Genomic DNA, 15499 nt, shown 5'->3' on the forward strand with positions numbered 1-15499 from the left:
CAGAACCTATTGGCGGGTAGAAAGTACAATATCAGAAATGAGGACAGAACCGTAATGGGAATTCTGGGTGAGTCAGTAACAAACTGTATTTCAGGTTTCTTGTATTTCAAAATGGGAGACATATTGCTGATTCCTCGTTGGTTTTGAATGATTTATAACCTTTTATTTGTGGTTGAGTGTCGCAGTCTATGTTGTCATGGAAATTCTATTGAATTTATAGGTCCATTTATCCAAAATGATTTTCCAGACTTCATTTCATGGTGAATCATGTGGCTGTTATTCCCAAGTACAAAGCAGTTTCTAAAAAGTTTCACATTACAAAGAGCACAAACATTGAGGTGGTTATTTTCCTGTTTTTGAAATACAAATGAGTTCCAGATGCACCTAGGGCTCCCCACCCCCTCCACTGTGTCCAGGGCATTAAGCTCCACTGCATTTCAGAACCAGGCTTAGGTACAAAGGAGCAAGCAAGGATAGGTTGTTTTAATAGAAAAGAAGGTTATTACAGTCACTGGAGTAGGTGAAAGAGGTCTTAAGTTACTGGTTTATGGGTAAGGGCAAGACCCTGCAAGCTTTGAGCCCCATTATATCAGACTTGTTCCTCCTCCCTATAAGTTCAGTAGTAGGAAAGAGAAAGAAAATCAAAGAGCCTTCCCATAGTCATTGACTAGACTTCCTGTGGCAGAGGGTGTAGACATGATTTGTGCACGTCAGCAGCATTGACATTTTAGGCTAGATGATTAGTTGCTTTGGCGAGGAGTATCCTATGCATTGTAGGGTGTTTAGAAACTTCGCTGGCCTCAACCCAGTATATGCCAGCAGTAGCATCTGACCCCAAGTGACACCAACCACAGATGTCTTCAGACATTGACAGATGTCCCTGAGGGTCCAGAAATCAGCCTGTTTGAGAATACTACCCTAGAAGCTTTGTACCAAGATCCTAGCAATAGCTAATAGGTCGTGCTCATGGCTTATGGGAATTCTGTCAGGATGATCTACCAAGAGGATTTTTAACGTTTGGGCTCTGGGTTTGAATCCTGGCTTTATTTCTTCACAGAGAAGACATAATATCTCAGCCTGAATTTCCTTTTGTTAAAAATGGGGAGAATAATACTTTCCCTGGTGGCTCAGCTGGTAAAGAATCCACCTGCAGTGTTGGAGACATGGGTTCAATCCCAGGGTTGGAAAGATCCCCTGGAGAAAGGAAAGGCTACCCACTCCAGTATTCTGGCCTGGAGAATTCCATGGATTGTATGTATAGTCCATGGAGTCGCAAAGAGTCAGATACAACTGAGCAACTTTCACTCACTCACTCACCTTCCATATATGCCAAGGATTGAAGGGATGAATTCATGTAAAGTATTGTAAAGAGTTGGATATGACACGTTTAAGCAGCCCTCTGCTGCTGCCTCTTGGCTTCATTCTGCAGCGTCTCCCTCAAGGGGAAGGGTGGAAAGAAGCAGAGCTGGGCCCGTGTCCCTGTTATTTGGTCCTAGGCAGGTGTGATTCTGCACACACTTCCGGTCATCCACCCTAATTTGCTCTTTGAAGCAAATCAGTTCTCTGCGGCCATACCCTCCTGTTAAAATCAGCCTCTGTTGTATGGAATGGGTACAGAACAGGGAAACAACGTCACCCTGCTCCTTTATTATAGGAGGAGACTATATTTTGTTTATCCCAGTTGGAAAATTACAGCTATTTCACTAATTTTATTTCTTTTTCTTTCTTTAATGTGGACCACTTTTTTGAAATCTTTATTGAATTCATTACAGTATTACTTCTGTTTTATGTTTTTGTTTTTTTGGCCGCAAGGTTTGTGGGATCTTAGCTTCTGAACCAGGGATCAATCCTGAACCCCCTGCATTGGAAGGTGAAGTCTTAACCACTGGGATCCCCAGTTTTATTTCTTTATTATTGAAATATTTATATATAGCGAGAAATTCACAGATGATCAGTGTACAGCTGACTGAATTTTCACGGTCTTGGAACCAGGCCCCAGATCAGGAAAAAGCACTTTCTCACCAGCTTCTCCCTAGGACCCCTCTTCTAGTTACCACCCACGGGGTGTTTGCTTGTAACTGCAAGAGTTTTTCCTGATTTTGTACTTCATTGTAGCAGGATCACAGAGTATATCTTTTCTGTTAAAAGAAAAAAAAAATCGGGTTTATTTGTCTCAGCATGGTTTGCGTTGGTGAGGTGCATTCATACTCTTACATGCCATTGTTGTGTGTCCTATTAGATAGTTCATTATTGACTGGCCTCTGGGTAATGCCCAATTTGGGGTTATTGAAAACAGCCCGTGCACTAACGTATTTGGGATTTTTCCTTTCCTTTCCCCCCTATTAACTAATTTTTAAAGACAAATGATTCATTAGGGGGCCTATTATATGTCAGCTATTGTAAGAAGCACTTTACTTACTTTATTTAATCCTCACTGTAGCCCAATGACTTGTTTCTGATCCTCAGTTTCCTGTGAAGCTGCTAAGACTCAGAGAGGGTGACTAACTTCATTTGGGTCACACAGCTATAAAATGGGAGAGCTACAACTTTCTGGAGTCCATGATAAGGGACCAACGGTAGCCAGATGCTTAACCTACCTCATTTGTATCCAAACTTAACACTGAACTTTTAAGAAATAGCTCATGAATCACACATAGTAAATCCTTCGCTGATGGAAGCAAGAGGCTAGATTTTTCCCTACCAGGAAACAGCTGAAAAAGTTAAATGTTTATTTGACTAACCAGATGCAGAAATTAAAAAAAAAAAAACAAAACTAATGAAGAGACAACGGCATAAACAAGTTACACACAAGAGACTTTTGAAAGGGATTCCTTGATACCAAATTGTATAGGAGTCATGATGGTACGGTCCACGTGGGGTTCTTCTCCAAAAATTTAGATTCCTGCTGCTCGTAGTTGAAGATAATTCCGTATTACAGGGCAGGGGGCAAAAGGGAAATAATTAAGGATTGGTGCACTCCATGGTTAATGATATTTTATAAAGCAAATGCTTCAGAATGTTTATTTAAATGCTGCCTTGCCTGTAAAGATGTTGAATGCCATCTATTCTTTGGGTCAAGTTTCTTCTAAAAATATTCTTCGAATGAAGGCTGTGTGAAGCCCCTACACAGGTTTCTTCACTACACATTGTGGCATGATTCATTGGGACTGCTGGCTGGTCCGTGGAAACAATTTATTTTCACCTGAATTTGTATCTCTCTCCTGGTCTAAAGAGAAGTAATAAAGATAACGTAGTAATAAAAACTGAGGGCTATGGAGTTTCTTCTTACTTTTCCCAAGCATGCGAGTGGTGTTTCTTTATGACAACCATCCCATGAAGTAAGTGTTACCTCTGTTTGACAGAAGGGGACACTGAGCCTGAGAGACCTCAGGTGTCTTCTGTATACAAATCAGGTCTGATTCTGTGGCCCATGTCATCTGGTCTTCATTTTATATCACCCAGTTGTGTTGTCTGTCAGTTTCACGGATGTTTTTCTGTAGGTCGCAAGAGTGTGAAGTGGGTTGTTAGCAGGGCCTACGTTCTCCAGGGGGGAGAACCTTGTTAGAAAGAGACAAATGAAGAGGATAAAGCTCAGAGCTCAAAGAAACTCAAAAAGGAATGAAGTTACAGAACACTTTTATAAGGTGAAGCACAGAGACATATAGATATATCCAGATACATTTTGCTTAAGATTAGCAGTGACATTTAGGGTTGTATTAGTGAGAGTTCGCCAGAGAAGTGAGACCAATATGAGAGAGACAGACTGAGCTTTTAAGGAAGTGCTTGTGTCTCAGTTGTGGAGTTGGGCAAGTATGAAATATGCAGAGCAGGCTGGAAATTTCAGCCTTGATGAAGAGTTGTGTTGAAGAGTTGATGTTGCAGGCTGAAGACTGAAGGCTGGAAACTCAGGCAGAATTTCTCTGTGGCATTCTGGAGGCAGAATTCCTACCTCTTCCTCCAGGTTTCAAATGATTGGATGTGGCTCCTACAGTATGGAGAGTCTAGCGATATAAACAGTAATCACATTTAAAACAATACCTTCAGCCCTGGGATTTCTTTGGAAGGAATGATGCTAAAGCTGAAACTCCAGTACTTTGGCCACCTCATGCGAAGAGTTGACTCATTGGAAAAGACTCTGATGCTGGGAGGGATTGGGGGCAGGAGGAGAAGGGGACGACAGAGGATGAGATGGCTGGATGGCATCACGGACTCGATGGCCATGAGTCTCAGTGAACTCCAGGAGATGGTGATGGACAGGGAGGCCTGGCGTGCTGCGATTCATGGGGTCGCAAAGAGTCGGACATGACTGAGCGACTGAACTGAACTGAGCTTCACAGCAACACGTGGAATACTGTTGGACCAAACAAGTGGGCAGCAAAGCCAGGGCAAAGTCAACACATTAAAATTAACCTTTACAGGAGATAAAAATAAAATCATGACGCTTTAAAAAAAGTAACTGGGAGTAAAGACTGTTGATTGATACAAAAGAAAATACCTATATCATAGTTCTGAACTCAGAGTATTCCTTATAAAGTATACATAGTGGGTATTTATAATTTTTCTCCACACTTTAGGTGACTAGATTTTCTTTTGTTGGATCATTAAAATTTCTGGCTAGAGTTGCTTGGGTAGAAAACACTTTGAAATGCCTTGCAGATTAAAGAGAAAGGAATGTTGCCGGTGTTTAGCGGAACCATACCTGGTTCCACTTAGTCATTTCGTAATGATTTGGGGTTATATTTTCACCTTCTTGAACATTTTCTCCAGGAGTTTTAAGTCCATTCATTCTCTTAATATCCTTATCTCTCTTTGCTACTCATCTCAGTGTATAATTTATTCCTGGAAATAACAAGAACCTCAATGTAATGATTGTGACTTTATCATTTGACTGGCCTTGTTTCCCGTCATCCAGAGCCCCCACTCATTTTATTCATTCCACGAATGAGTTAATGGTATTCACAAGAACAGCACTGTTCAAGATAAAGTCTTTAACTAAGCAGGCAGCCTTCCTGCCCTCATCAGTCTTCCTGTCTGATGGCAGTGGCAGAATGAAGGAATTGTTGAATGCGTGTGATCTGGCTCTTCAGTTGTTAAGGTACAGTGTAATCTAAAAATAAAGTTAGAGTAAGAACTTGTTATCCTAAACTTGCTGACATCATCATTTGCAAATCATCCAACAAGTAGAACCAGCAGATCATTAACTATGTTTGGATTTTTTCTTTGTCTTTACTACACATTTTTATCCGTGGGTGACTTTTTTGTCCACTACTGTGTTCTCAGCTGGCTGGCTACATGGTAACCACAAACACAATCAGAAAAATACATTTCACCTCTTCAGTCCTGTTATGTACTGCCTCCTCGGTGACTTTTAATTCTGCTGTTGCCCTTTTCATCGCCATCTTTATCTCATCGTGTTTACGTCTCATTTGTTCTTTTCCTGTAGCTTTTCCTATGTGTTCTTCTGTTCTATGAAAGATGAACAGCAGTATCCTGGAAGTGTCTAATGCATCTACCAGTATATTGCCTGTCCTCTGGACTGTCTGCATGCCATTTCCTTAATTCATCATGAATTTTTCTTGGTTCATGTATGTGGGAGGGGTGCACATTGGAGAAATATGTGTTCTGAGAGGAAATTAAAATGTAGAGCTTTCTGAATCACCATGGAAAGTTCTGTTGGGTTTCCCACTCTTACATTGGGATCATTTCCTCTTGCTGTCATTTCAACAGGGATATGAGAGCTGATTTAAACAAACAGCTACAACATTAGAAAATAGGAAGTCCAACTTCAGCAAAATCTTCCCTCCACCTGGTCCATTCCCTGTATTATTCTATATTCATTTAATATATGCCTCCCATGACCCTGAACCATTTACTATCTTACGGTTTATTGTGGTACATTTACATATGACTCAATTTGAATCTAATCATGAGAAACTATGAAACTGACCCCATTTCTACTTAGTAACTGGCCTGCATCCTTCAAACTACCAAAAAAAGAAAAAGGCTGAGTAACTGTCCCAAATGAAAGTTGGGGGTCAGAGGGGTCATTATAAAGAGACATGGCAACTGAATGCAGTTTGGTCCTCTATTAGATTCCTGGACCAAGATATAAATAATCATCTGTAATGGACTTTATTTGGGCACTTGCCAAATGTTGAAAATGGACTGTGAATATGATTAATAGTATTATATCAAAGTAAAGCTTGCTAATTTTAATAATTTTACTGTGGATGTATAAAAGAATATTCTTATTCTTAGAAACAGAACACTTAAGTATGTATTGGTAAAGGGGCATATTTTCTCCCGCTTATTATTAAATGATTCAGGGGAAATGTTTGTGGGGAGAGATGAAACATGCAGATAAAGTAAAATATAAATAATTGATGGTCTGGGCCAAGGCTATAGGGAACACTTAATAGATTTCTTTATTGCCCAGTTTCTCAGATCTTTTCTTCAGCTTCTGTTCACCATGTTTCTTCAGAGGGAGGATTTCTATGCAGTCAGCATCACTTCAGTTCACATGATTAGAAAGAACACACTTTGGGGAAGGCTGAAGGAATGGTCCGAACACGGCGCTTGCAAACAGATGTACCAAATGGATGGGCTACTCAAAATGCTCAGTAGCTACCATGACCATTCCCAAAATGTTTTTGTAAAATAAGTTTCCAGACTATGCCTGGATTTGTCTCGTCAGTGGTAACAACAAAATAATTTAAAGTCCAATCCCTCAGCAAAACTCCATCTACTTACTTTCACATTGAAGATATCTTTAAAAGTTAACAAAATTCAGGAGACTACCACTTGAGAAAGATATTGATGGCAAGGGAAATTGATATTTCAGACCTATGGCTGCTGTTCTCTTTATGAGACATTTTATTATCCTGATGGGTGGAGCCATGATTCAAAGACATTTTCTAAAAATGAATTTCCTCACCCAGTTGTAAATGAAATGAATTTCCTCACCCAGTTGTAAATGAAAATACCCTTGAAGAGGTTTGAAAGTATTTTGTATCACACACTATTCAGGTGATGCATTAAACAATGCTGCCCTTGCTCCTGGACTGAAGAATAAGAAAACCTTGTGTGAACTTACTTCATCTGAGGGTCTAGGTTTTAAAAGGAAAGTGAAGTGTAATTTTCTGAATATACTTGTGCAGAGTTTCTGTCTTGGTTTAGTCTCATTGTCGCCAGAGCAATTCACCCAGTATTCAACTATTTTAATCTGCACCTCATTGAATGCATTTTTCTCAGAGTAAATTCATGATGTCTGTAGCTGTCCAGACATAAAGGTAACACATTTGTAAGTGGGTGGTGCTAGCATCAATGGAAATTCACAGTCTAAGGAGAACAATTCTGCATAAGAAAGAATAATCTCCAAAAGAATCTACCATCCTCCGGTTTACTTGGGTGTCTGACTTTTCCTAGAAAGTGTCCTGATTTGGGCTCCCTGATCACACCCTTCAGGGGGAAAAAATGTCAGCTTGTTCATAATGTGTGGGTGAATTCGGTCAGCCAGACTCTAACGCGTTTGACCTGTATTTCAGCTAGTCTGTGTGACTTCCCTTTTCCCACTGGTTAGTTACCATTTAACATCAAGTCTCCATACTCCATCTGGGGTGTGGTTGTTCAGAAAATAGCATCATGTCATTTGAGAAAGTGGAAAAATAAAGGTCATAGACGAGAACCAATGATAGCAGGAGTCTTGATTTTCTGTGAGGAGGAGGAGGAGTGATTCAAGAAGATTCAGTGGAATTATACTGCTGTTAGAAATCTGAAGATGCCTGCCAGGTGTTACTGTGATGGTGATGGGTTTTGTGGACCTGTAAAGTCCAGGCATAGTGCACACACTGGGTACTACACTGACGTGTTTAATCCCCACACTCATCTTACCAAGGGTAAGAATGTGATTCTGTACATAAGGAATGATGCTTAGAAATTAGCTTACTTGCCTGAGATCTCACATGCAAGTAAATGAGGAAGCTGGAGTTAGGGGCCCAGATCTTTTATTCTTATCTCATATGTAGTCTCTCAAGAACACTCTGTGATCTGTTTTTGTTCTCTGAATTGTATTAGACATCAAGGAATGTTCAGGCATTCAAATTGTATAATGATTTTTACGTTGATTTACCTTAAAGGATGAGAAGCCGTTGCCAAACGTCAGAGAAGGTATTCAAGGTTGGGATGAGAGTACCTGGATTTTGCACTCAACAGTGTTTTTGTCTTAAACAAGTGAGCATCAAGTTTATGAAGCACTTTCTTCCTGTGTAACTGAGTGTAGTCCTTTCTGCCCAGCCTTCACAGGGATTGTTAGATGGATTAAGTGAGATCAGGAATGGGATGCCTTTTTGCAAACTGTAAAATCCAGAGTATTATTATCATCATTACCATTAAATTTTTGTGGATTGACTAAAATAGCCCATATTGGCTATTTCTTAAAACTGAGAGCCCCCATCAAATTCTTATCGTTAAAATGATACTTGTCTATAAAGACGTGTCCATTTAAGCCTTTAAAATTTTAACATGTGGACTGAATCTCACAGCCTTGGTTTTCTACCTTAGCATGTTTTAACTCCATTAAAATCTGGCTTCTTAGTAGGGACCGTTCATCATGGCATGAGTATTAGGTAATAAGATGTTGGGTGTTATTTTTATGTGTGACCTAAAGTCATGATGGTTATGTGAAAAGACATGTGTTTTATTGATATCTCCTGAAGTAGGGGTAGAATGATAAAATGTCTAGGGTTTGCTGTCAAATACTTTAGCAAAGAGAAATATGGACAGATGAATACATTGGTCAAAATCTTATTATGTTGGGGAATCTGAGTACACTGTACTATTCTCTCTACTTCTGCATAGGTTTTCCTGGTATATTCTTCTAATGTTTTTTATTGTTCTTTTTACAGATGCAGATTTTCTTTTACAATCCAGATGATTTTGACAGCTTTCAAACCGCCATTTCGGAAAACAGAATAATCGGAGCTATGGCTATATTTTTTCAAGTAAGTTAACAATGGCTCAAGTACTTCAACCAGAGTTCTTTGAGTATTTTTTTTTTAATTCACCAAATTGTTCCATGTTTAATGAATGCATCTGTTTTCTAGTTCACACCTGTCTAAATGAAAGATATTTCATATTGTCTAATGTGTGATTTAAAATGTAAATAAGTATGTTTAGAAACATAATGAAAAATTTTGCATGAATTATTCTGATTTTATTGCTACTTGACTGGTGCACAGATTGAAGAACACATTTATCATCTAAGTTACTTTACTCCTGAAGCGTTTTGAACAGGTTCCTTCAGCATATTAAGAAGCTGATGTTTAAAAAAAGGTGGTTTTCTTTGGAGCAACTTTAAAATTTGACATTACTTGCAAGTAGATTAATAAATCGCATCAGTCATTTCTCTAAAGAGACTTCATTTCTCCCCCCTCGTTCCCCTCCAGAAATCCCCATGGTAACTAAAAAATTTTTTTGAGACTGTTTCCAAGTTAGTGTGTTTATGATCTCCCAGACTCCTTTTCTCTTTTTTGTTGTATTTGTATTAAGGAGTTTTCCTGGCTCATGTGTTGGTTCTATATCTGGAAGTGAAACATTGCATCCTTCCATAGATAATGCTGTCCAGGCTTCTTAGTGTTGATCAGTGGGTGTCTTAACCAAGTAGCCTAGAGGAGACCTGGTGTTTTTTTTGTGTGGGAAGGTAATCTGAGTAGGAGGTGTATGGCTTGTCTTTCAGTCTTGCAATTTGCCTGAAGACCGCTTAACAAGTGTTCCTTTTACCCGTGAGTCATCATGGGGAAATTATGTCTTTCTGACAACTCAGAGGAACATTAAAGACATCAGAACCTTCTTCAATATGTGTCTTTAACCTCCGCCTTTTGAGGCTAGCTTCTTTGTCATTGAGATGGAGCCACTCTTGTGTAGAGTGTGTTAATTTCACTGCCCTTTTTAGTGAGTGACACAGAATGGACAATTCTCTGTACTGTTTGTCTCTATCTCTTAATACCCCTCTCCCTTTCTTTTCTTGGATAAAGGCTCAAAGAGGATGTGATTTTTGAAAAATTGAAAAGCCTAATATCCTATCCAAACTTCTGAAACAATAAGAGTGGCATTCCACAGCATTGGTTATGACACTAATTTTCATACAAAGGTTTCTCACTTAGTAGTGCGCCATGAAATCATTTCAGTGAGTCTTGACCAGCATTTTTAAAATAAATAGAATAATACAGAACAGAAAGTATTCAAGTGTACCACACATAGTAAGGGTAAATGATTTCTTTGAACTTGTTTTTTCATTGCTCATACACAGACATGCAAGCAATTGGGTCATTATATGAAATGTGTTCCTCATTGTGGGTGATACTGAAATATTTTGAAATATTTTGTTTACACTGTGTATTATGATAATCTCCTCATTGTTCCTACTGTTTTCCCAGGCATTTCTTCCCCTGATTATTTTCATGAATCACAGTAGAGCGTAGTGTTTTAAAAGCTTATTTGGTGGAGTCAAAAATACGTGCATTTGAATCTAATCTTTTCCACTTAACTGCATAATGGTGATGTAGTTGTTTAAACTTTTTGTTTTATTTTTTGACCACACCGTGTGGCTTACAGCATCTTAGTTCTCCGACCAGGGATCAAACCTATGCATTAGGCATTGAAAGCACTGAGGCCTACCTCTGGACCACTGGGGAATTTCTAAACTTTTCAACCACAGTGTTGTGATCTGTGAAATGATGGCAATTTGTACATATCAAGACTGTAGTTGTTAAATGAAGTCCCTAGTGTGGGTTTTGGCACATAGTAGAAATTTGGTAAATGCCAAACAAAATATGTACCCATATCCAGCCACTTCCGTTTCATGAGATGGAGACCCCATGGTGTATGTGTCTTCTCTGCATAAACAGAAGTCTATTCTGGGCACAGCCCTGCTAGCAATTCAGGTGGGTTCTGTCATAACCCTGTCTGCATCTAAACTGTGATAGATTTGTTTTGGGCATTACTGAGGCTACTTGAACTTCTCAGACTGTTTGTATGTGTGAGCATGCTCTCAGTCATGTTCAGTTCTTTGCAGCCCCTTGAATTGTAGCCCATCAGACTTCTCTGTCCACGGAATTTTCCAGGCTAGAAAACTGGGGTGGGTTGCCATTTCCTCCTCGGGGATCGTTTGACTCCTGAGCCAGGGGTCAAACCTGTGTTTCTTGCATCTCTTGCATTGGCAGGCAGATTCTTTACCACTGTGCCGCCTAGGAAGCCCTTGCACTTACATAGTTATCCCTTCCTTTTTATCACTCTCCTCTTAGCACACTGTTTTTCATATTGCTGGATCTCTACCCTTGCAGCCCTGCCTTCATACCTACCCTTTCCTCTTCTGTCATACTCACCCATGCCTCACCCAACCCGGTTCTATTAATACTTTATAGGTCACCTTTTTTTTTTATAGGAAAATAAAATTTTAAAGTGTTATTTATGAGTACTAGAAAGTCTGTTTCACAGCATGCTCTACCCAAAAGGCTTCTATTTTTCCAGCTCTACAAAGTCTTCTTAAATATAAGACCAATTAGAGTATGGGCAGGAGAGGCACATAGGTTTAAAGGCCTCAGTGTGAAATCTAGGCTTTGGATTTTTAAAGTATTTTCAGGACACAAGTGCTCATTCACATACAAAGAAATATAATGTGTATTTCATCTGGTTAGTCCTCTAAGTTTTGGCTTGCTATCCTGCAGACACAAAATAGAGGACAGATAATAAAAAATAGAATAGTTTTTTTTTTTTTAGATAGCAACTGCATGGAGCTGCTTTCTTTGTTTTCCTTGTAAGTCTACATGTACATTTATACATCTGAGTTCACACTATGTCATTGCAGTGGAAAGAAGATGACATTATTGCTATTTTAATTTGGCAGTCTTTTTAGAACCTGTATTTTGAGATCTTTGTGTTTTGAATCTTTCTAATAAGAATGCTTGATTTGGGACTTTGGTATTTCTCCGCCAGGTAAGGAAATCTTGATGTACATTTCCAAATTCAAACCTAGTACCTTCCATTTTGGTCTTAAAGAAGTATTTATCATTCTCTCAGGAATGATTTGATGACATGTACGGTATCAGTTACTATGATAAATAGATGTGCTAAATGTAGTCACCTCCTGCCCACTAGAAGTGGCTCATAGTCCCATGTGGTAATGGCTCAAAAGAGGTGAGAGGAGAAGGTCTCCTACTCAGGAACTGGCTGTGCTCTGCTCTGGTGCCCATAAATGCACAGATTCATTGTTGAGAATCACAGGATACGAATGGCCTACAAGTGCATGTCTAGGCAAGGCTAAGTTCTATGTAGATGCTGTGGCTTTGATGCCAGCTTACTCCACACACTAGAATAATTTTCCCAACAGTTTCAATTTTTCATTATCTGTGTTTCTTTTTTTCCCCCCCGACCCTCTGCCTGTTACTCCAAGGAGTTTTGGCTCTCTTACTGCCTTTGCTGTGGTTTGCAAAACACCAAGGCACACACACACCTAGCAGACACATGGTCGACCAGGGAACATATTGGCTGAGCGCAGGTGGTCCTGTTGTAGCTCATGGAAATAATGATGGATGCTCCATCGTGCTTACAGTTATTTTCTTCAGTTAAACGTGGAATATTTCACATAAGATTTCCTGATGATGATGTAACAATTGAGATCTGAGTAGTGACTCTCTCCTTTGGAGGGGGTGTGAATTTCCATGGTAATAACCCATTCTCTAAGCAGTTTCCATGACTTCACTGTCAGCACGACCTTGATTTCATGATCCCCACCTGGGCCCCAGTAACTTTGAATAGTGCCTGACATCCTTTGGTTGCGGACAGAATTGAAGGTCAGTCTCAATGTTGAAATGTAGTGAGGCAGGTTTCCCCTGAGTGCTTTGTGTGAATACCAGTAAAGGAAGGATCGCTTCCAGGGACAGAGTAGAGCAAATCGTGGCAGCCCCACGAGGTTTTACGCTTTGGGGCCCACACAGTGCTAAAAGGCGCATTCATTTCATAGATAACTACTGCTGAGTGGAATGGTACAGTTTTCCAACACATGTTACTAAATGCATCTGGAGAAAGAACACCCCTTTTCCAGTTCACACACCTTTGGGCTAGTGGCCCTCTGGAAGATAAAGGAGAAAGGAAGGGTCAAGTTTGATTTTAAAGGATTTTTTAAATAAAATAGGGTAAAATAAGAAATAGGCGAGGCATGAAGATACTTGTTAAATCACTAAGAGAATAAATAGATGTTTGTTTAGCTAATTTATTAGTACAAAAAATAAGTATTTTCTGTTTAATCTTATCTATCAGCCTGTTTTGAAGTCCTGTAGAAAGGTAAAAAGCCAAAAGTCACCAAAATGCTCCTTTAATGTTTTCTCGTATCTGGATAACACACCGATTGGGTTATCTCTTTAAAGAAGAAGGATGAAAGCCTGTGTTTGTAGGACGGTTGAAATGACAGTGGACTGATTAGGCAATTTGTTGATGATACTTTGTTTTGAAAATAACTCAAAAAGGTTTAATTAATTTTGATGTAAAGTTACAAATCTTCCTTGACAAGTTGAGGTTTCCTCCTGGTAAACATTGTAAATTTAAAACGTGGCAAGTTGAAAATGCATTTAATACACCTAACTTACTTGGCCCAGCCTACCTTAAACATGCTTAGAATACTTACATTAGCCAATGATTGAACCTATTTATCTTAACACAAAGCCTGTTATTGTTAACAAAAAGTATAGCACAGCATGAAGTTTTACTGAATACTGAAAGAGAAAAAAGGAAGGGTCATCTGATACAGAAAGGTTGTATATGTATTGGTTATTTCCCCTGTGATCACCTGACTGACAGGAAGCTGTGGCTCACTGCCTTGCCCTATTATCAGAAGACAGTTTATCTTGCCATCTCAGTAGCCTGGGAAAAGACCAAAATTCGAAATGAGGTGTATCACTTTCACAGCATCATCAAATCAAAATTATAAGTTAGGGACTCTCTGTATAGAGCAGAGACTACTCAGTTCTCAGAGTGACCTTATGTTTAACTTGACCTGTATTTCTTTTTAGATCAAGAATCTTCTATCATCGCCCTTGAAATTGGGTTCTGGTTTGATTTTTCTTTCTTGCAATCTGTTTCTTCATCATTTCTCTTTGAACTGTTTCCTCCATTATCCCCATGAGCATCAAAATGCCTTTGAACCATGCAACCATCTTAATGACTTTCAATCTGTTGCTTATAGAAGTTTGGGATTCCCAAGCTTGTAAAATTTTTATTTTATAGGTTTGATTTTTGTGGGTTTTTTTTTCCCTTTTGAGGAAGCACATGATTATCTTTGAATATGTGATGGCGAAGGAGTCTCGTTTGTATTGCTACCTAGTTGCCATTGTTATTTAAATGCCAGAAATTTTATTTATATTTCCTGATTCTATTGAACTTCAGAATTATAAATGCATGATTCTTTAAAAGCATGTATATTTAGAAACTTTTCTCAGGTGATTTTCTTTTCAACTTCTTTGTTAGACCTTGTTGAGTATAATCACTTCTGAATCTTTGCATCAGACACAAAGAAAATTTTTATTGTGTCTGCATCCAGGGGCCCAATCAATAGCATGTTTCTTATACATTTAAGAAATAAGTTGATGTATTTATATGTTGTCTTATACTACTTCTTTTTCACAGCCTGTCTTCAGCAACTCCATTGAAGCTTTTTTCATTTAATACTAGCTCCTACTTCTTCCGGGAGCATTGAGCCCCTTTGCACAAGTATTTTTTTTTTCCTATTCAAATTTCTATCCACAAACTGACTTCTGTCATTGGATTTTCGCTAAGTTCTGTTGCTCATGCATTTGGGCCTTCCTCACTCTGTCCTAGGAGAAGGCAATGGCAACCCACTCTAGTACTCTTGCCTGGAAAATCCATGGACGGAGAAGCCTGGTAGGCTGCAGTCCATGGGGTTGCGAAGAGTCAGACATGACTGAGCGACTTCATTTTTACTTTTCACTTTCATGCATTGGAGAAGGACATGGCAACCCACTCCAGTGTTCTTGCCTGGAGAATCCCAGGGATGGCGGAGCCTGGTGGGCTGCCGTCTATGGGGTCACACAGAGTCAGACACGACTGAAGCAACTTAGCAGCAGCAGCAGCACTCTGTCCTTCATAGTTGAAAGCAAACTTCAAAACTCAAATGTTTCCAGAGTTGCTAACCCATTCTTTATATCACTCAGTGGTGCAGACTGCTTAATTATTTTTCTCCATCTGGAGAGGCTTAGTAATTAAATGAAATGGCAGCACCTGGGATTATTTATAGACGTGAAGAAGGCAGGAGGAGTTCTTGATGACTCATCCAGGGCTGGCAAGGAAGGCTTTTTCTCCACTTCCCTGGGTCTCCCCCCACCAAAGGAGCTGTGATTTGTCCTTCCTCTAACGCACTGCTTCTCTTACCGCTCCATCTCCCAGTCACGCTCTGATATCAGTCGGCTTCTTCTGACTTTGTACTGTGAAT

At 39.4% G+C, this 15499-nt stretch overlaps 1 protein-coding gene across 3 annotated transcripts in view; it reads left to right on the forward strand.

Annotated features, from left to right (window-relative positions):
* Positions 1-15499, forward strand: part of PTPRG (protein tyrosine phosphatase receptor type G) — a 768152-nt gene that overhangs the window by 515601 nt on the left and 237052 nt on the right. For all 3 annotated transcript variants that reach the window (XM_040246532.1, XM_040246534.1, XM_040246533.1), the window contains exon 5: positions 8904-8999. In XM_040246532.1, the coding sequence (XP_040102466.1) occupies positions 8904-8999 (96 nt within the window). The remainder of the gene's footprint in view (positions 1-8903; positions 9000-15499) is intronic.

Source organism: Oryx dammah, unplaced genomic scaffold (genome assembly GCF_014754425.2).
Source record: "Oryx dammah isolate SB20612 unplaced genomic scaffold, SCBI_Odam_1.1 HiC_scaffold_9, whole genome shotgun sequence".
Lineage (NCBI taxonomy): Eukaryota > Metazoa > Chordata > Mammalia > Artiodactyla > Bovidae > Oryx > Oryx dammah.